The 22,439-nt window shown below is 31.7% G+C and overlaps 1 protein-coding gene across 1 annotated transcript in view; it reads right to left on the reverse strand.

Annotated features, from left to right (window-relative positions):
* LOC106465574 (inner centromere protein-like) overlaps positions 1-22,439 on the reverse strand; it is a 62,160-nt gene that overhangs the window by 23,916 nt on the left and 15,805 nt on the right. The window contains exons 4-7 of the mRNA XM_022393496.1: positions 12,146-13,805; positions 10,814-10,943; positions 5,927-5,990; positions 4,756-4,810 (exon numbers count right to left, since the gene is read on the reverse strand). Coding sequence (XP_022249204.1) covers positions 4,756-4,810; positions 5,927-5,990; positions 10,814-10,943; positions 12,146-13,805 — 1,909 coding nt within the window. The remainder of the gene's footprint in view (positions 1-4,755; positions 4,811-5,926; positions 5,991-10,813; positions 10,944-12,145; positions 13,806-22,439) is intronic.

Consider the following 22,439-nt stretch of genomic DNA (forward strand, 5'->3'; position numbering starts at 1 on the left):
AATATAATATAAAAACTCATGTCTGGAGCTAAAAATCAGTTATCTCCAGGAAGAATTGAGGTTCTCCAAGCCACTATAAATACAAAGGTTTTCAATCTCCAGACGTATACCAGTCCAACTCTGTTTGAAGTATAGAATTGCTATCTTTCTTGTTCAATTATTGTAGTTTATTAAAGGAAGTTAATGCTTATAAATACAAAGGTTTCCAATCTCCAGAAGTACACCAGTCCAACTCTGTTGGAAGTATAGAATTGCTATCTTTCTTGTTCAATTATTGTAGTTTATTAAAGGAAGTTAATGCTTATACTAGAGAGAAATATTCTATATGTATTGGTTAATAGTGTTAAGTGAAAAGTAAAGTTGTGAGAAACTAATGATTTCGTCAATGTTTAACTATTGATGTTAAAAGTATATACTATGTGGAAAGACCTAATAAATGTTGATGTATTTGGTTTATTGTCAGTCTTGGAATCCATTTCTTTATTCTAACTGTAAATTACCTCAAGTTAGTGACTCGTGAACTCCACTCACCAATGCAATCCTCAACTAAATAAATTTGGTGTAATCGGCAGTATAACCAAAACTCCAACGATTAGCCCTAAGGGTGCTGCCCATTACAAAAGCAAGTTATGATGCTGTAAATCTGCCACTTTTGGAAGAGAGGACGGACCACAGGTAGAATTTGTTGTAGCAGCAGAATCCCTGCTGAGCAAAGATGCTGGAAGGTTAATTGGTGAAGTTTTAATAGATGAAAACTTCAGGTGTCATCTGATCAAGTGAAACATGATAGGGAGATAGTAGGCTGTTAATTAATCTATACATTTGTTGTATATTGTGAAGGTAAACAGTTTAATAAAATATGTATGTGAACTCGTGGAAAATTTGAATGGCCTGTCATTAGCTATTACATGGTAAGAAATTAACAGTAATTTGTAGTGAACGTACACTTCGTTGAAAGTGACAAAATATATTTATCTATTTGCCAATTTATTTGTTTATTGATAGAATGACGTGAAATAGTCATATACCGAAGTTGTTAGTCGAATTGTTTAATTTAAAGAAGTAAAATTAGGACTTAGAAAACATATAGTGACAAAGATGGAATAGATTATTAACAGATCAATGAGGGTAGTGAATTATAAAATGAAATATGTATATAATAACAAAAGTATTAGGCAAAACCAATAGGTTTAGCATGATTTTATGAAGGGGAAAAATTTACAAATACACCAACATCTGGTGTGCAAAATGTGGATGCCAGTTATATTGTTATAACAGAAGATTATGGAACAAAGTGCTGCCAGTAAGTACAGAAAGTGTGAAAGGTAAAAACAAGAAATAAGTAGCAGTCAACATGGGTAAGAGAAGAACTCCAACTTCATTAAAGGTGAATTGATGACCAGGAAGACAAGAATCAGAGGTGATTAAAAAGGTATTGTTATTGCTAATAGTGTATGTTTACTCTTACGGACTTCTAACCGAAAAGATTGCCATTTTGTAAGTGGAGGGATTTCACATAGCAGAATTATACATGATTAAGGAGATAGCAATAAAAAAGGGTATTTTTTTGGGGTGGCTTGATAATTATTGCCTCCTACTGCCATTCCCAAACACTCTCTTGGGCGAGTAGACAGTTCAAGTGGCATGGACTTGAATGGAAGGAAAGACAGCATGACTTTGTACACATACCAGGCATTTGTGAAGATTTGAAACAAAACCTTAAAAAGCAAAATTGATTGCATAGATGTCCAGCCAACAGAAAATTGCCAATGACAAGTGTATCATGCCATTACCAGCCCAGGCCTTATGAACACTGTACAACATGAAAGGTGTGTGCTCTTTATGCATGGCTTCTGGACTCTTTTTTTTTTACCCTACAAACATTAAATGTGTGATCAAGAACACTGACTGTTTTATGATGTAATTATAGAATTTGTGTGAGTATTGATAAAATAAAGTATTCATGTGCTTAAAAATAGAGAGTATAAAGGATACACACAAACATACATACATATATATATATATATGCAATGTCAATTATATTATATGAGAAATGAGGTTATACATGTAATATTCTATGGATCATAGGGGATATTGTACTTGTTAATTAGTAGTATTGGAGTGAATTTATAATAAAAGTTTTTTCATGGAATTTTTTGTTGTTGTTATTCAATTAACCAACAAAATGAATGTTTAGTTAACATATATATGATGAAAGGAATAAAATGATAAGTCTTGTAATGTATACATTTAGTTAAAACATAAGAATCCGTGTTGAAAGAAGTAATATGGTGAAAATATAAATATTAAAATTTGGAACTATGTAGACATTGTTAAACACACTGATAGAGATAGAAGCACTAAGGTTGTGCAATAAAATTTTTATTGGAAATAAAAATTTCTTTTAATGGGAGGAATGAAGTAGTTGCTGAATTGCAAATATTGGAAGTTTGGGAAAATAAGTTTTAGGCAAAAACTGGAGAAATATAAGAATGGCAAATGTATATGTATATAGTGAAAACTTAAAGAAGGACCAGTTGAACAATATAAGGTCATGAAAATTTCTAATGCTCAGAAGCCCATGGGATTACTTGAAGTAAAGTACATTTCAGACTGTAACACGAGAAGTAGTGAGATTCCTTTAAAGAAAGCAACAAATGTTTATTATATTAGACACCATGACTAGATGAAGTGGCCCTATAAAAAATGAGTAATGGAACAATTAACAGGAAGCAACAAATGGACAAATATATATGTACAAGTTAGACACTTAACAGCTTATATTCATACACTTTGGAAGTTCATTGGTCTGATACTTATGCAGATCTAAACAAATGAATAACAAGAAATAAACCTGTTGTTCCAAGAAAAAGCCAGTCATTTTTGTCATTATGCTAGAAGACAACTTGTATGACGAATCAGTGGGAAAAGATCACATGTAAATATGTTAGCAAGGAACTTCTGAAAAGTTGTAATTATCCCAATGTATGCATATAAAATGTCCTGATTTTATGTAGCAAGGCAGTTGAAAACCTGATTTACAATTGCACTGAGCCTTGCACAAGATGCTGTTTCAACAATGGCAGTACTACAAAGCATTGAAAACACTCATTGGACAAACTCCTTGTAAGTAGTTATTGCTGTCTCTTATCTAGTCTAACAATGTTTTTAACAAATAATGTATAACGTCCAAAGAAAGAGAAGTAATAAGATTTAATCCAGCTGAATGTGTAAATAAACTGACAGAAGACACAACAGAATTGTAGAGAAGCCTACTAGAGGAATTGTTATTAGAATTACACAGCTTAATTATGTCTGAAGGATTATCCTGAGTTAACGTAATTTATAATTTGTTTACTGAGATTCAAAGGTTCTGTAAGGTCTTATTAATGAGTAAATTACTGTCCAAAAACAATGAATTCAATAAGTTTGATGTAGGATTGTTCCAAGTCAGTTTTGGAGAATTTGATGTAGATGAGTATTTGAATATCCTAAATTAAACTTATTTTGGGTTGTATTAACCAGTCTGTGAGTGAATTGTTTTATTCAAAACGTAAACTTCTCAAGTTGGTAGCTTGTGTGCTTAACCCATGACTGCATGACCTGGTAATAAATAAATTTATTTGTAACTCATGCAAAGTTGAACACATATAACTATGCCCAATGGCCCACCTGTTATACATTATACACATCATTTAAGTGTAAATATAAGCTTTGCTCATGTAATGCATACTCTATACTAATCATTGTGATGTTGTTATTGTGCCTTATTTCTTTTGAAGCTTTTATTAGAAACATCTAGTCTTCAAAAATACTAATTCCATAAAGTATCTTTTAATTACTGAACTGTAAACACTGGAACCTTTTATTAATACAAAATGACATTAAAGCAGCTGTTTTACTTTCCTAACATTACTTCCATACTGACTTATTAGGAAGCCAAATATATTCAGAACTAAAAGCATAGGTAGTATTAACATTAGGAGCAGCTATCAGTTGGAAAATGGAGTAATATGTAATGAAATTTTTACCATCACAGTATGATACTGCAAAATCCAAATTTTCATATCCTGAGCTACAAAATCTTCAGCAACACAGTGTAATACAAGTATTTAATTTGTTAGTGGAAAAAAATCAATTTTCTCTACCACCTCAGTATCTAGAGTCCACTAATTTTAGTGTATGTAAAAGTGGCAAAACTAACTGCAGGTTTCAATAAGACAGATGTGTTATTAATACATTTGTCACAAGACATTAGTATAAAACTATTACGCCTAATACATTATTAATATTGTTGTACATACACACAAGAAAAATTGTTAATTGCAGTCCTTTGTATGATAATTAAATAAAAAATAACACACACACACACAATTATTATTATTATATTTCCATTATTACAGCTTTAACATATTGGACCCATTAAATATGCTACGAAGGTCACGAAATCACTGCTTCCAAAAGCTCAAACATAGAATAACCCATGTTGTTGAAGAAATGAAGCTAGTAATCCTAGAACATCAAATCAACAAAACTTGTATCCACAGGACTTCCTGAATAAAAGGAATATTACATGAAGCCAAACACCAATGGATTTGTTACACCTTACTGTAAATCATCAATATGATAAGTTTAATTAAGCTTATAAACAACAAATTGCATTCTTTATATTCTTGGAATGGGACAAAATATCACTTCAATAATATATATTTCTCCTATTTTTTTAAACATATAATTTTCTATACAAACACATACCACTTTTTTTACTGGAGTGGGTGCCTCAGATGTAGGAATGGCTGAATTAGGATCACTATCAAAAGAAGGTAAAGTACAATGACTGTAAAAACAGCTATGTAATTACAGTGAAAAGTACTCAGAAACACAATTTCATACAAGGTTTAAAAATACAATTGTTATTTTAAGACTGAGAATAGTTAACACATAACAGAGTTTACTTTACAATCTAAACACTTTTAACCATGGCAAACAGTAGTATGAGATAAAACTTTTAAAGAAAAAGAGAAATTTTTCAAATATCTAACTCACTAGATTTCTTCTCAGTAACAAAATATTTTTCACAAAGTATTTGAATTTATGAAACTTACACATGAATATTTATTTCTTTTTTTTTTAAAGTGACCTTTATAAAGCTCCACTTATCATCAAATCAATGTTTAAACAAATTTTATTAGTTTTAAATCAGTCAGTAACTTTAACAATACTAACTAATGAACCCAAGTTTAGTACATAGAAAAATGTATGTAGCTGCAATAAGTTTTCTTCATAATATATCCATACAATTTAAATTACTACTACTTTCTAATGCATTGTACATTTTAAATTTGTAATAACTTTGTCTATAATACTTGAATGGCATAAAAATATCTCTGCTGTGATATTACATGACATATTCCTGTGCACAACACTTTTAACTGTGTTCTGAATAATTCTATACATTTCCCAAGTTACTTCATCAATAAGCTTCTGCATAGTATGTTTGTTACTTTAAAATAAGGGAAAAAAAAAAGTCAGAAAGGTTCAAATCAGGTGTAACTGGTGGTCAGGATAACCCATATTCATAGATGTCAGGGAACCTGTTTGAGAGGACACTACAATTCAAAGGTTTCTAAAAGAAAATGCAGCAATGTTTTCTATAGTGTTTTCACCTACGAGCATGCTCTTGAATCTTCCAAGTGGTAATACAATGTTGCCAACTTTAATACTGTTCACATGTAGTATGTCAGTTATTACAAACAGGAAATATAAGATGTATAAAAAAAGTTACCATGCAAGACATACTTTCATTAACTATTCATTATGTTTAGAATTCCTCAAATAAAACTCCAGTAAATGAAAATATCTAATTTTATTTATTATAACTACCATAAACAGTAGATTACAAATATGTATCAAAGATTCATCTTACCTAGAAGCAGTCAAATAACCATCACTATCTATTTCTGTAACCAAAGGACTTGCATTTTCTTTGTCTGTACAATATAAATACAAAACTTTTTCATTTCATTATCCTAAACCAACTAATGAATTTCAAATGAACAATCTAGATTTTTAAGGACTCTCTTTTTATGTACAAAACAACTTTTGTATGTAAGAGTCAAAAACAACACTGCTTAATTACTTTTGCTTAATTACAGCAAATTCAACATTAAATGAACCAGGTTATATTGTTAAATTATCATTACATATTTTTTATAAAAATAATTTTTCCATAAGCTGGAACCAGTATATTCCTTGTTTTAGATGTGTAGTGCAATAATTTAGTGTTTGTGTGGCTAGTACAATCTTAAAACTTTTCTGCAATTTTCAACAGTTTGAAATTTTATAACATTTTTAAAATATGCTTGTTTCTCTTTTTTTCCCATAATTAATCTACATGTATTTTGAGGATCCATGGGCTAGATTTACCACAGAAGTTAACAACAGGTGATAATACATATTTATCCTCAAGGGCACTGTATATTTTCTAGTATTTAATTTAAACTACCATACGAGATATCCATCAAAACAGCATTTTTTTGCATACTTTATAATGCCTAAATGGATTAATCATTAACTATGGAGGTTATCATAAACACAATTAATAACAAGAACATAAAGCAGGTGTAAGAAGGTTTTAAATGAGTATATGATTGACATAAACATTATGTTTTGTACAAACTGAAAATCACTAATACATATATTAAACTTCTGAGACACCCTGTTTTACTGTCTTTCGTTTTTATAAAATGTTCCAAAGCTTCTCATGAAACATTACCAACAGTAGGGCAATTAGTGGAAAGTTCTATTAGATTAATCATCTAGCTCATTAATCAATTACTTTCAATTAGTAGATCATTTTGACAAGACTTGGACAGTTGGAATAATCAAAAAGAATAACAAAAGGAAACATTAATTTTAATTAGTTGATTATTTTCACAAGTTGTGATACTAATTGATTAAGCTGAACAGCCTTGAATTAACCAAAAATAATAATGAAAAATCATGTTGGCAATATTTTGATTACATGGACAGTGGGAATAATCAGAAACATCAATTTCAGTTAGTTGGTTATTTTTGTGACATTAATCAATGTAATCATAATCAAAATTAATCAATTATATTGATTAATCAAGTTAATTGCCCAGACGTAATCACCAAAACAATTTATTCTCATCATTTATGCTTTTCTTAATGCTCACTAAATGTTATTTTAATGTACTTGCTACCTTTATTTTCTTAAATAAATAAAACAGTCCCAGAGCTTGGGACTTTATCACTAAATTAAACCAAAAACTTGAAAGTACAATATTTTAACCATCTTGCCATATGAATGTAGTGTGTATGTCAGTATCTATGTATGTAAACAAAACTCCTGTGCCATCTATTGAATGGCACCACAAACAAAAATCCATAAAACATTTCACACTATGGGTATTCAAGATCCAGACAATTAGAAAAATAACTGTGGTATGCAACAACCGTTTCTTTATAATAGAACACAATTTTAAATGAAAATACTCTCCTCACAACAAGAACGCAACTTTCACTAGGACTGTACGTGAGGGTTTGATTATATCTTTATTGATGTAATTTTTAAATGTAGTACTGAGAAATTGGAGTTCTTAAAAAAAATCTATTTTCCAATAAATAGTACCATTTTTAATATATAAAAATACTACACATTTATATCAGTAAGATTTATTAAAATTCTGAGCTCTGTACATTGAATAATTGTGATGTGACGAGTTGTAAGTGACTAAAGAGCCCAATCCAAACACTTTTCCTGTGCAGTACTTGCCAGAAAAAAAATCCCCTTTTTAGAAAATGTTAATTTTTTCTAAATTTTTTTCACTGAGATCTGAATACTACAATCAGTAATTACTAGCACAAACAGCCACCACAGGGTGGCATTTCTGCTAGTACTAATAATTGGTTTGTTGCATTCAATGTGAAGGGACATTATATATGAGCTCTATGCACCATCCACTCCATAAATGTTGGTGCTTTGTAGGGGCTGGGATATGCAAACTGTATGAACCCCAAGAATGCCTTTTGCAATTTCTATCTGTTGGCAGAATCAGTGTCCAAAGATCCTGAACAGATTCCAGTGGTTACTAATTGGCCCTAACTTATGATTAAAAGAGAAGTCCCCTACTTTCTACATCTTTCTTCATGTTATAGACATTTCATAATTAATATTTCTAGGACAGCTACACCTTTATCTGCTGTGACTAAGACTGTTAGGAATTTCAGTTACTGAAAAAAGTGTTTTATTGATATGTTGGTGTTAATTTTCACTCAGCAAAGCTATTCAACTGAAATGCTAAAGTTAGTGATGATATAATCAGAATAGTGTCACAAGTGCAGAAAGGTTTAAAGTATGTTATCACATACACAAGTTGTATGTTGATGGCCCATGAATGCCAGCACTGCACAACTGCTTGCAGTTGTAGTATTTGTCAAATATTACTATCCCCTATTTATATGGTAATAAGTGAACTAAGTGCCATTGAAACTATTAATGAACTTCAAAACCCAAGAAACTACGAATTACAAAGTTGCAGAAATACAAACTTGTGTGCAGAAGCTAAGGACATTACTCTACTCATTACTCCTAGTTGTAGCTGACACTCTTCTGGAGACTAATAATACTAACTAATAAGTATGCCATTACTGATTACCTTATAAATTAGTAAAATTTATGTATATTAGTAAAAATTCACTGATTTCTGTGCACAGTGTATAAAAGATAAAAAGTTGTTTTTCTTTCCTATACTCATAAGTACAAAAAATGGACACATCATTATTATCAGAGTACAGAAACAAAGTGTAAAAATTTTATAATTAAATCAGAAGTGTGTATGTTAATTTCTTTTACAATTTCACTAACTGAAAGGTTTATATTCATACTTTTATGAACCTGTTTTAAAGGGCTTCATTCTCATGCTTTTACTTTGTTAAAGGGCTCATTTTTGTGCAAAATAAACTTTGAGGCTGTATAATTTTCAAGATCACTTGTGCATGTCATGACATATGATGTGTGCCAGATCAAAAAGTAAGGTTAAACTGAAAACAGTCCTAGAATAAAGAAGAGTGAAGCTATAATATAGAGTACCCTTTTAAAACATAACCTATAAAATAAACATATTTTTAATTGAGTATATTTAGGTAATTCCTTAAAAACTTCAAAACAGTTTGCCTGTGCACAGTCAGGTGAAGTGTGTTAAAAGAATGTATTAGGCTATGTATTATGCTTATAGGGGAATTCCAAGGTTGACATAACAATAACCAAAATTCTTAAATGCATGCTAAAACACTGAAGACATCTAAAATAATTTATTGAATGGTGTATTCTGGAGGCCACCATTTGCCCTTCATTCTCTCTGCTGTGACATACAAGCATATAAAAAAGATACATGCAGGTGATTGGCTTAATGGGACACATACCTCTGTGCTCATGTATTTTACTATGTATTGTAGAGGCAGTCCAAATCATGGAAAAATATGCACAAATCTGTGGAAATTTGAAAGATATTTGCCAAAAAATTCTGTGGATGTGTTTAATACTTGAGGTAAGAATGGCTTATTACAGAAATATAAATCAATTAAACACAACTATATTAACATTTATAGGTAAAAGACTTAACTCAATGTATCAAGCATTTTGTCAGTAAAGTGAAAACAAAAATACAGAAATGTCATTTGTCCTTACATTAAAAATAATTCTGCAATAAAAAATGAGCTTGTCATTATAAATTGTACAAGTGATTTATTGCCTATACCGCTTAGCCAAACCACTCACATTCCCTCAATCACCCACTTGTCAAAAAAAACAAAACAGCAGCATAACTGTCTTCTGACTTCACCTGCTTACCTTATATAAATCATCTCTCTCATTTCTTCTTCTCTATAACTGTTTCATTTAACTTCTTTAATTGATTATTTTATTTTAGTTCACTCTCACCATCTTTTGACACATACATGAATTACATCTCAAACAGAAAAAAGTGTATCTATAACAGCAGACTTCTTTTTATTAATTTTTTAATCTAATTATAGAGTAAAATGTAAATACTACAGTGCAGTGACCAAGGTGAGTGTGTGTGTACAGAAGCAGAGGATACAGTACCAGGATATAGGGCACACTGATGTAGGTGGAGAGTGTCACGAGACAAATATCACCAAAGGCAATTAAGTAAGGTATAAGACTGGAGCAAGCAAGAAAAAATCAGACCAATGCTTAGATGGGCAAAGGAAGAAACCCTGGCAGTCGAGTGGAGGTAAGTATGTTTTGGAATTAGGAATTTAAATTATTACTATTTTTGATTATTCCAATTATCCAAGTAATCAAAATATTGCTATTATGTCTGTTTGTTATAAATTGTAAGCTACATAATGGGCTATCTGTGCTCCACCAAATTTTAGGCTTTTATGTTGTTACAATTTTTTTGAGCTTCAAGTTTTGTTGATCCAGAAGTTGGGGGTTCATGATTCAAAAGTCTCGGGTTCAATTTCCACTGCCACCAAACTTGTTCGCCCCATCTTTGTTACGACTAATAAAGCTATATGGCACCAACTGCCAACTAGAGGGAAAACACCTGTCTAGTAAATATCACTAATTAGCCAGTTCCAGTGTAAATGTAATATTTTCATAATTTCAGTGCTTTAGTTAATCCAAAAACTTCAGACTGTTTCTAGTAATATTTGTCTTAATCATTAACCAATCAAAATGAAAAATTAGTAAAACCACACACAATCAAATATAGGTATTATATATATATATTATATGCATAAAAACAGTTTATCAACTCACCACGATTATAGTTTTCATTGTCTGTATCAGAAAACCTTTTAACTAAGTCTTTGTCAAGATGATCCAAAATTACCACTGGATCTGAATTTAGGACTGTTGTCATCTTCATTTTTTTAAATTCATTAATGTTCTGAAAAAAGATTATTTCATTTTAATACTAAAATGATATATCTTTGTATATAATACCATAAACCTGAAATACAAACAAGTTTGTTTGTTAAATGGCTTTTTATACATCAATTATAACATTTAAAAGAGTAAGACTGCTTAAAACAGATGGTTTTTTTTTGCATAACAAAAGTCTATGTACCAGTCAAGTACACAACAAACATAACTCTAAAGCAGCCCTCTGAATAAAACCTCATTACTTAAATTAGTGAAATTCATGGTTTGTCTAAGAGATTACAATAATAATTTCTTTGAATATTTTTATCATCATTAACTTGAGTTTACTTGTACATGAGTAAGAATAGTGTTTATACTTCTATAAACCTAAAAAAAAGTTAAAAACAAAGCAAGTTAATCTGCTGCAGCTTCATAGCATCACTAGGTAATTTTGCAGGATTTTTTTCATTTATTAAGACAGTTTACCATACACTGGTAGATATAAAATCAAGACAATGAAAACTAAATATGAACCACACCGTACCACAAAATATATCTAAACACTTATGGCTATTTTCTGTAAAACTATGTATAAGAGTGAGTAGGTTCTTAAAAATCTACAAGTATATAGTCCAGGTACAATCTTACTACTTGTATTAACAATTTTCTTACAGAATACTAGACTTACAAGTATGCAATCCAGATACAATCTTACTACTTGAATTAATTACTTTTTTTACAAAATACTAGACATACAAGTATACAGTCCAGGTACAATATTACTATTAAATTAACTACTTTTTTACAAAATACTAGACTTACAAGTATACATTCCAGGTACAATCTTACTACTTGTATTAACAATTTTCTTACAGAATACTAGATTTACAAGTATACAGTCCAGGTACAATCTTACTACTTGAATTAATTACTTTTTTTACAAAATACTAGACATACAAGTATACAGTCCAGGTACAATATTACTATTAAATTAACTACTTTTTTACAAAATACTAGACTTACAAGTATACATTCCAGGTACAATCTTACTACTTGAATTAATTACTTTTTTTACAAAATACTAGACTTACAAGTATACAGTCCAGGTACAATATTACTACTTGACTTAATTACTTTTTTTTACAGCAAACTAGACTTACAAGTATACAGTCCAAGTACAATATTACTACTTGAATTAACAACTTTTTTACAGAATGCTAGACTTACTGAATCTTCTTTATTCTTTTCAGTGTATGATCTCTTAGGTGCTCTGTGCCTGAAGCCATTCGTTGTATGAGAAGATTCTATATCACTTTCTCCTTCATCTTCTCCATCTGCTTCTGCTCCTTTATCTTCTGCAATATCCCCATCACTCTCTTCATTATTGACCTCAGTAGCAGAGGGTTCATCTTTCTTAGATTCCTTTTTGTTCTCTTCAACATCGTGTAGTTCATCAGATTTTTGTTTGTTTATAGACTCTGCTACACTATTTTCAACATCACCTTCTTCATCCATTTTATTGTTTTCAACCAAATCCTCTGTTTTTTGTGATTCCGTAGATGACACAGATGAATGAAGTAATACTGAAGATTGATATTTTTCAGCTGTACTAAGTTTACAAGAGCTTTTCAATGATTTCTTTCGTGCAGCTGCACTTGCACGAGTTATCCTATTCAAACTTGTACGAATATGGTATCTCATTAACGAGGTACTTCTCCTTGTTTCACTCATTCTAGCTGCTTTTGCTAAAATAAGTTGAGAATTTTGACCTTTGTTAACATCCGACACCTTTTTAACTCTGTACTCAAGAGGTGTTTCTTCCTTCAATTCCACAGCATTAATCACAGCTTTTGTATTTATCTGGTTAGGAGTGTGTGCATTTGATTGAATTATGTTGGTAGGTGACTCAGCTACTGATTCAATGATTTTGATAGAACAAGCTGTCTTTTTAAAAGGTGATACTATTCTTTCTTCATATGCCTGTACCTTTTTCTTAACGCTTTCTTTTTTATAAGGTGAAAATATCTGGTTTTGTTTACTAGGCATTTTTTTCTGGTAGTTTGGTGCTTTAACCTTGGGGGTATGATTAATTTTCTTTAAAACAAAAGGGGATGCATCTCTTGTTAAATATACTGCTGCTGTGGAAGTGTTTAACTTCTCAGGGTTTAACCGATTCAAAGTTTTATTTTTTGCAGCTCTAGTGGTTCTAGGTTTAACAAGAGGAGTACAGTTTTTAGGAGTGAGATTATTCTGCATGGGAGTGTTTAAGACAGGTTTTTTAGACATTTTAGTTTCAATTATACTTTGCACTGCACTTACAGTTGACCCTGAATGACTTTCTTCTTTAGCACTGCTCTCACTCTTAATACTGTTTCCTGTTGGTTCTGATTGATCATCAGGTGAGGCTAAATAATTGGTAGGCTCTTGCTTATTATCTTTAAATTTGATGTCATTTCTACTCCTACTTCTTTCCTTTTCGTTGCAAATATCCTCTAACATAACCAATAAATTATTTTGCAAAGGCTCAGAAGCTTTTTCAGAAGAATCACTGATTGGACCTGCTTCCAATTCTTGGCAGCATTTATTCTCTACACGATATTCAGCTTGTTCAGAATTGTTCTCTTTTGGGGATTTGTCTGTGTCATCAGATAAACCTGATTCTGAAATTAGTTTTGTACACATTACAGAAGCAGATTGTAAAACTTGTCCTTGATTATACTTCTGAAGTTTCTCACGGTTACATTTTTTTGAAGGATCTAGTTTTTCGTGATCTAAAGATTCTTTAATCTTTGATACTGCAGCTCGGGATGCTGCCCGTCGTAGTGTACGAGTAGACTTGTTTTCTTCTGCACTTGAGTCATCATGATCAGGAGTACTTTTTCTTTCTCTGCAGAAGTATATAACAATTTTTACTTCATTTTGCAATTCATAATAATAATTGATAAAGAATAAGAAAGTTGTACTTTTGTTTAAGCCAGAAATATATCAAATCTAAAGGCACAAACACTTAAGACAACTTGTAAAATACTTGCAGAATATTAGAATACATACACGAGTGGTCAAATTCCCAAAAATTTTTAAATTGACAGAAAGAGTGGTGGGATGTAAAAGGTTCTTACTTTCATGGTATTTTTTCTGTTTAAAAGTTAAAATGATGCATTCTAAGCTACTTCCGAGTGGTTAATAATGGAACAAATGAAGTAAAATTACAGTTAATAAATGTTAAATTTGTACTGTAAAAGGACTTGCCTAACAATTTCTTTTGTATTCTGTCCTCCCATAAAAGTATTACACCAGTATCCTTCACAAGCAACTGTTACTATGTGTCAAGGTGTTAATGTGCAAGTTAATTACACAACTTCAAACAATGTGTTAATTTTCTAACTATTATACACTACAAACATCAAATTTTTTGTTGCTTGGAGTGAAAAATCATTGCTTTGGCAACTTACTCTCTAGGGCTTTGTAGGCCCTATTGACTGATTTCTATCACAGCTCTTTGGCCTTTCACTTTAACAAACTGGATGTTAAAGAGATTGCAAAAAGTATCTTAATTTTACTTGACATTAAAGCTGTACTTAGCTTGATCTTCCTTTGTTCTTTTTATTTCTATTTTGAGGACTTTAAGTTTTGTGTTTATGTTTTTAGAGTATTAAGTCATGGAGGGGGTTCACATTCTACAAATGGCCTCAGCATTTTCAAATCATAAAATTCCAATGGGAGAAGCAAGAGAAAGCATATACTGAGCAGTTTAGTGACAGGATGAATGATTTTTCAGTATCCAATAAACTACTGTGTAACAAGTTGGTATAACCAGGGGACAAAATAGTTTGGTGGATTTGATTAGCAGATAGCAAATATTACTTAGCATCTTTTTAACATTCATCATTTTAACACATTATGGCAACTAAATCCAGCACTAAAAGTATTAACTCTGTGTAAAGACATCAACTAATGAAAAAGAGGTAAATGACATGTTTTTATTCTAATAAAACTTTTATTCAGGTTCAAACCCTAATATTTAATTGTACCATACATGGCATTTCATGAACAAAATAGTTCCTGGTATATAAATTAAAACTTCAAAACTGCAAGAAATACCAAACACCTCAGTTGTCACGAAAAAATGCAACGATCGATTAGCCAGAGAAAGAAGCGACTTGAAGATATATTACAACTTAATCTACAACTTTTCAAATTAATCTAGTTTTTTCTTTTTCTAGTGAGGCTTCATCACTCTCTTCACAGCATGGTCTCTTTCGCTTTTTAAAGAAAGAAATATCTAGCAACTTCTCAACAGTAATTACCCCTCTTGCCATGGGCATCCTTTACTGTGCAATGCACTAGATTTTTAGTGAATTACATTCAAAATTTAATAAAGCTACCTTTTGTTTGTTTATGTTATACCAGTTAGTATAGCATAAAATTGTAGCTAATAATCCATATCTTAAAAATATACAAGTTTTAAGTTCTTAATTTTATAAGGAAATAATAAAAAAAGATTCTAAATGTGTGGGAAATGTGGCATTTATTCTCTAGGGATCCCCTCTTCTCTAATGTATTTATAACCTCCCCAAGAAGTATGGAATTTAAAGTCTATTACTTATTATAATATTGTCATCACTCAAAGAAAGCATCATTTTCATAGCCTTCAATTTATTTTTAACCAATAGAAAGCCAATGTTTCTATCTGTCAAATGATATTTTATATTATGTTGTTTTCTTTACCAAAAAATTTTAATTTCTCTTTCAGTAGAAGCTTCGTTTCCATGGGAAACACATCAACTAGCTTGGATGTATTTGTAACAGCTCTTGTCACATAATTAGAAAGTCAGAAAAATTGTAATAGTTATAGGACATTGCTGCTCTTTCCATGTTATTATTCTATGTTCTTTGGTGCATTATTTAATTAAATAAAAATTATTCAGTGCACAACTACCAATAGTATAAAAAAGTATGGTAAAGTGCCATTGACAGTTGACAGCAAATAAAAAGAAGGCCCAGGAAAGTACTTTATTTCTTGTTTTTCATGAATATTCTTTATTTATTATTATAAAAGTAACTAAAATGTAAAAATAGGTATCTCTTTAGGTAAGTTAAGATTAGATAAAAATATTTCACGAGGCACGCATGTGAGCAGCTTGGTGTAGCTAGTGGGTAATATAATTCGATAGTGTAACGTGAGCTGTACGTTCCCCAAGTGATTTACATCTTATAATGGCACCAGTAGTATTAGTAGTTAGATACGGCTCAAAGGGAAGTAGAACAATAAATTTTAAGTATGAATAGATGTGCAATGTTATGAGTTTAAAGCTATTTAGGATAAACAAAAGTAACTTCACGTTACAATATGAAGTCATTATAGAAAGAAAAAAATGATATTTTAGATTTATTTAAATTTTTCTTTTGGTGGTTATGAAGTCTGTTAAATTGACCAACCGTGTATAGAGTTAGCATCGAGAAAATAATAACGATAAAATACATAAAGTTTTACTGAAAAAAAACGTTTGAAATATATTTAGGAGGTTTTAGAGATTACACAAATGACATTTGAGATTTTTAAGATGAAGAAAGGTATTTTTAATCTGAACAAGAAAGTCACTTTGCACTCGGACTAGTAAAAAAAGACTCAATATATTCATGGACAATTAAGTAAAAATACTTCATTAAAAAATGATTTTGTTTACAAATGCCTTGTAATGTTTACTAAACATCTACCAAATTTTGTGAAGATACTGTATTAAAAGTTAATTAAAACTATATACAAGTAAAAATGATCACATGGTCGGCCACTGGGACTGAACCCGTAATGAGAGTTCTTAACTAGCTCAATACTAAATGTGCAGTGCATGTACTGTACGTACATACTCTAGTCTAGTTGGCTAGGCTGCGGGAACCAACTGGGCACATTCCAACATCATGAAGAGATTACTACAAAGTGTATGTGTCTGAGATATGTGCATGACAAAGCGTGAAAATACTGTATGTGCCATTTGGCTGGAATTTCCGAGAAATGAACATCAGTTTTGGATTTGGTATATCAAACTGAAACATTCGGCACTTTCATTGTGTTGATGGAGGTCTCAAAGACAACATGCAAGAGAAAGGAATATTTCACAACTGGGGTTGTTTTGAAACACAAATTGTGGTGCGAACCCGGATATTTCGTTCCCTTCCCCTGACAACACAGACTTGGTGGCAGCTGCAAACCATGACAAAATGTAAAAAATGATCTAGGGCCCATTCTAATGCAAGAATTCTCCTACAGATATTATGGTTACATTTTATAAGTAGTACTTTTGAGTACAGTACATTGTATATGTTCCTTGAGAGTATAATACATCACTTTGTTTGTCTTTTATAATTGTCAATGTCTATAAATATGTGTGAATCTTGAAGTTTTTTAATTTGGTAAAAACGAAGACATAGAATAATCTTTAGAATTGAATTAAGTAAGACTGATTTTCATGTTGAGATTGCTATTAAGACCAAAACCAATTTGGCTTTGAGGCCAAAACTAGATCTCAAGTACTCAAAATTACAACACCTATCACATCAGGTTTTAAGTAGCTACAGACCTTTTCAACAGTTAACTGATACAGTTTAACTGAATTAAAAACAAAAAAAAGCACTGATAACCCATTTCCATTCAAAAGCCACATTTAAACAATGCATAATGAGAATTCCACCACTCACCTACATACTTTATCTAGTTTTACAATCATGTCAAAAACACTGAAAACCAGACACTCTTTGCACACATTAAAATATGCACCAACTGCATTAAATTTCACTTCAGTTTGGGTTTTCATAACAGTTATGACTGAGAAGAGAAACCTCATGAATATGGAGGGAATACATTTTCTGGGAGCCCATGGTCCGAGAAGCTGATGTCAGGAGTTGGGACACTCAAATAGGAGCGGAACTAGGACCCCTTGTAGAAGCTGAGAAGCCAATGACGGCAGCAATGAATGCAGATGGGCGACATCAACTCTTGATTTCAAAGACTGGTCAAAGAAAGGAGACCTCACTTACTCATGGAGGGCAGCAGAAGGTAAATGAGCACCCTCCAACAATGCCTCTCTACCCAACACATCCCAACAGCATACCATATGTTATATATAGTTCCAAGATAGAGGGTGCACTGACATAGGTGAATAATATTACAAGACAGATATTGCCAAGGGCAATTAAGTGGGGTACAAAAGACTGGAGCAAGCAAGAGAAAAATCAGACCAATGCTTAAATGGGCAAAGGAAAGGAAACCCTAGCAGTCAAGTAATAGCTGTAGTGTGAACAGAGGTAAGTATGTTTTGGAAATTACTTTCTATGTAGATTGCAAATAAATAAAGATTAAAATACAACTGTATGGATTTTCTTTTAATGTTTATAAAAGTATCTTAAGTATAGGATCAACCGATTTAACAAAAAAAAATGTTATAATGAATGTTTATTGTATAGTTTGTACGTTATTTTAAGTTTTTACTGTCATGAAAATGATAAGTAAGCACAAGCCCACTTTGTTAAGGTAACTTAATTTATTTTTCTTTTCTATGCATCTGAAGAGAAATCATCCTTCTGTTTATGCTGATTAAGAAAAGTCTCAGAAGTACTGCTTCAACTTCTAGTTTATAGCCATCTGTTGCAGATTTTTTTTTCAAACAAAATCTTCAGAGTATATGAGAAATCATCCAGAGTAGAAGAGGTTTTCGAGGTCATTTGTAGAAAACATAATTATTAACTGCTGCCTTCCACTCTCTATTGCTGGAAATGACTCCTTCCAGAAGTTTGTTTCTGAGTTTAATTCAAAGGTAACACTTCCCTCTCAAAGACATATTGCATCAAATCTAATTCCTAAGCTACATCAAAGCAAGTCCAAAGCTGTGCAGGAGTTGCTTCGAACCAAACAACATGAATGTACTCTGGATGTGTGGATAGATTGAACATGTCTCTTTTTCCTCACCATAACTGCTCACATCTTTCTTGAATTTGAGCTAAAATAATGTCTCATCACATTTGAACAGCAGAAGGGTAAGCACAATAGTGAACATATTGCAGACAGAACTAAAAATGTTCTTCAGCAGAATTCTCTGTATTCAAAGATAACATACTTCGTAACAGATAATGCAAACAATATGAAAGCCTTTACAGTATTCAAACAACTGAGATCCCCTGAAGATGCACAGCTAAACATTGAACAACCAATCTCACTGGCTGACGATGAGGTTAAAGAGATAAGTTATCTCTCACACAAGTCTTGGACAACTGTTATGCTTTGCACACACTTTACATTTTGTTGTGAGAGATTGGAAAAGCTGGGCAGTTTTAGAATTACCATTTCCAAATGTATAAAGCTTTCTAGCTTGTTATACCAAAGCACCCAGTTTAAAGAGGCTTTTGAAGGTAAATTTGTTGAAAATCATTCCAAGCACCAACATTACAAGATTGATGGCCGGCTGCAGTTAATAAGCTTGATCCAGTAAAACTTAATCAGCTGTTATGTGATGTTTTCAACAAAAAAGCATTAGATATCTTGGAACAATCTGCTGAAGCAACAGAAGTGTGCCAGGGAGCCAAGTATGCTACAACTGGTGTTGTGGTGCCATCAACTGTTACACTGCATCAAGCACTTGCTTACAGCTAAAACAACTATGGGAATGGTAGCAGGTGTAAAACGTCATGCATCAGTTGTCAATGATCTTCACAATTCTCTGTGCCACAGAATTGCAGGTTTGTTGCAGCTCTTGCAAATCATTCCACACACTGATTTTGTTTATAAAAGAATACAGTCTTCCAATGGCTAGTATCCTGGTTCCAAGTTTCCATTTTATTTGTTTGAAAAATGATCATCCATGATCACAAGTAAAATCCACCAAAAAGAACAGTATCCTTGATGCTATACTTCAAAAAGCTGATAGTCTTCCTGATGCAGAACCAACTGGAAAGGCAGGCAGAAGCAGCCCAGGGTTTGCAACTCAAAATGAAGAAACAGAGAACCAGCCTCAACAAAAAAAGCCCATGTGCTGATTGTTCTCATTTAGTTTTTTTCCTCATATGCAAAGCACAGACAAAAACCTGCACACATCAGTCCTCAGCCAGCTTGTTAACTCTTGTTATGTCAGCTTTGGATATGATTCCAACACTTTTTTGCACTAAAATACCCTTGGATAAGTTTAAAAGAATATAACCTCTTTTGAAAACTCAGCCCACTGTATAAGATATTCTGCATCCCTTCCACAACAGAAGAAATTGAAAGAGTCTTCAGCCAGGGCAACATCTTCTTTACAACATATCAAGCAAGACAATAACTATCACTATCTCAGTGTTATGCTAAGTTCTGAAGAATTCTAGTGTTCCTCTGCTCAGAACATGTCTCAGTAATATACTCCTTTGTGTTAACAGTTCTCTGTGAAAAAAGTTACTAGTTTCAGTTCCAATTTGCCCCTTAACAATTCCCATTTGTATGTACCTTTCTTTTCTTGTTAAATTTAGAACAGCCAAAAATATTTCCCCTTTTCACCCAATTTGGAATAGTCAGTGCAAGTCAATTTGTCTCACCGACTCAGTGATTCATCGGGAGGAATGAGACAAAGCATGTGCCCTCTGCTCTGATATTTTCACTATAAAATCCATCTGCTTAGCTGTTGCACTGTTCTGAGAATATGATGCAGTTGGAAATGTTAACACTCTGAATACACAAGTATCTGGCAGACCAGTTTTGCATCACCCACTGGGAACTCCACTCCAAAACCAACAATGGCTAGGCATTGCTGTAGCCTATAGAGACAGTGACACATCTTGAACTCTGGGTGGAGACTTTGCAAGATATGCCTCTCGAGATTCCTGATGTGTTCATAATTTTTTCTACATAAATATTTTCATTAACCTTTTCAAGGAATGTTTTCCTAAGTGGAAATACAGTAAATATAAAAGTGAAAATAACTTTTTTTTAAATTGTTCAAATTTTTGCATTTGTTGTTTATGAAAAAAAAAAAATTCTAAAGAAGAAGACTAGGAAATACAGCTCATAACAACGTTTTAAAACCAATATCAACCCAAAGTTTTCAAGAGAGTAACTGTATCTCCTAAATCACATAAATGTACATTGTTGTGGTTCTTAATTTATTTTGGTCATTTTATTAACACAACAGCCATAAATTCCATCTAAGTATTCATATTTATTATGTTGTAATTGGCTCTATAGTTCTACTACTATTTCATTTCAGCAAACACTTAACAACCATATGCTTAGGGCTGGAGAAAGGCAGTGCTGTGACAGCTTTATTATTTTCTTGGAATGCATATAGACTGGACTACAGGCAGAAACATAACTTATGAGATGGTGTCCTTTGGACTTTGAACTCAAAGAAATGAAGCACATGTCATTTGCTTGCAATGTATGTTTATTTCAGAAACTGTTGGTTTCCATGTGATACAAGGTTGTTGTTTGTACACTGATATCTGGTTTGCAGCCAGTACTAAAGAATGAGAAAAAGCAGAAATGCAGTAATTTATCATACCTAAAAATATAGGTGCACAGATCATCTTTATGTGATTCAATACACAGAAAAATCTGGAATGCAATAGAATTTTAAAATACTTTAGTACTTTGCTACAGCTTGATATTAAGCATATTTAGTACCACACAAGTTCAAGATAACACGAACTGTAATGAATGTTTTGTTTTTTTGTCTTGTAAACTTCCTGTTCAAATTTCTAAGTAAGAGTTGTCTTGTTTGTTTAACACTTTCTTAAGGAGGGAGCTTCTCCTTCGAGAAAAGTATGATGTTAACCATAACAGTATTATTTCTTAGTCAAGTTTATTTCTGCTCACAAATAAAGTTGAAAAAAAAATGTACATGAGAAATAGCCTGCAAAACTTGTCCTCAATTGTACATTAATCAAGTTTAATACAAAAATTATTTTTAACTTTCTGAATATAGATACGTAAAAGAGCACGTCATGACATTTTTTACGGAGTTGCATTCAAAATTTGTTATTGCCAAGTAAGAGAAATATTCTATCATACTTACAGCTTAGTTACAAAACTAATTAAATTATAATAGTTGTAAGATATTGTATTATTTGTGCATGCTATTATTTTCTGTTCCTAACTGAATATTTGATGTAAACGTAAAGTACTAAAAATAACCTACGAAAATTAGGGTTAACTTTTTAATTAAAACTTCGAATTCAAAAAAAGTACAAAAACCCACTCATAACCACTAAATCTTTTGTTTTTATGTGTATATTTCATTTACAAAAGTAACAAAAATGTAAAAATTAGTATTATTTGGCTAGATAAGAAAACAGAAATGAAAAAATCAAATAAGAAGTTCTCAGGGAGGTTTGCATGTGAGCTCAACATGCATCCCATAATTCAACACTATATTACTTATGTTTAGTAATTAAGATATGGTTCAAATGGGCATAAAACAATAAAATAAAAATATATGCAAACTGTTATCAGCCTGAGGATGTTCAAAATAATGAATTCTGATTTTCTGTTACAATCTACAGT

The sequence above is a fragment of the Limulus polyphemus genome, unplaced genomic scaffold, assembly GCF_000517525.1.
Source record: "Limulus polyphemus unplaced genomic scaffold, Limulus_polyphemus-2.1.2 Scaffold1987, whole genome shotgun sequence".
NCBI classification, from domain to species: Eukaryota; Metazoa; Arthropoda; class Merostomata; order Xiphosura; family Limulidae; genus Limulus; species Limulus polyphemus.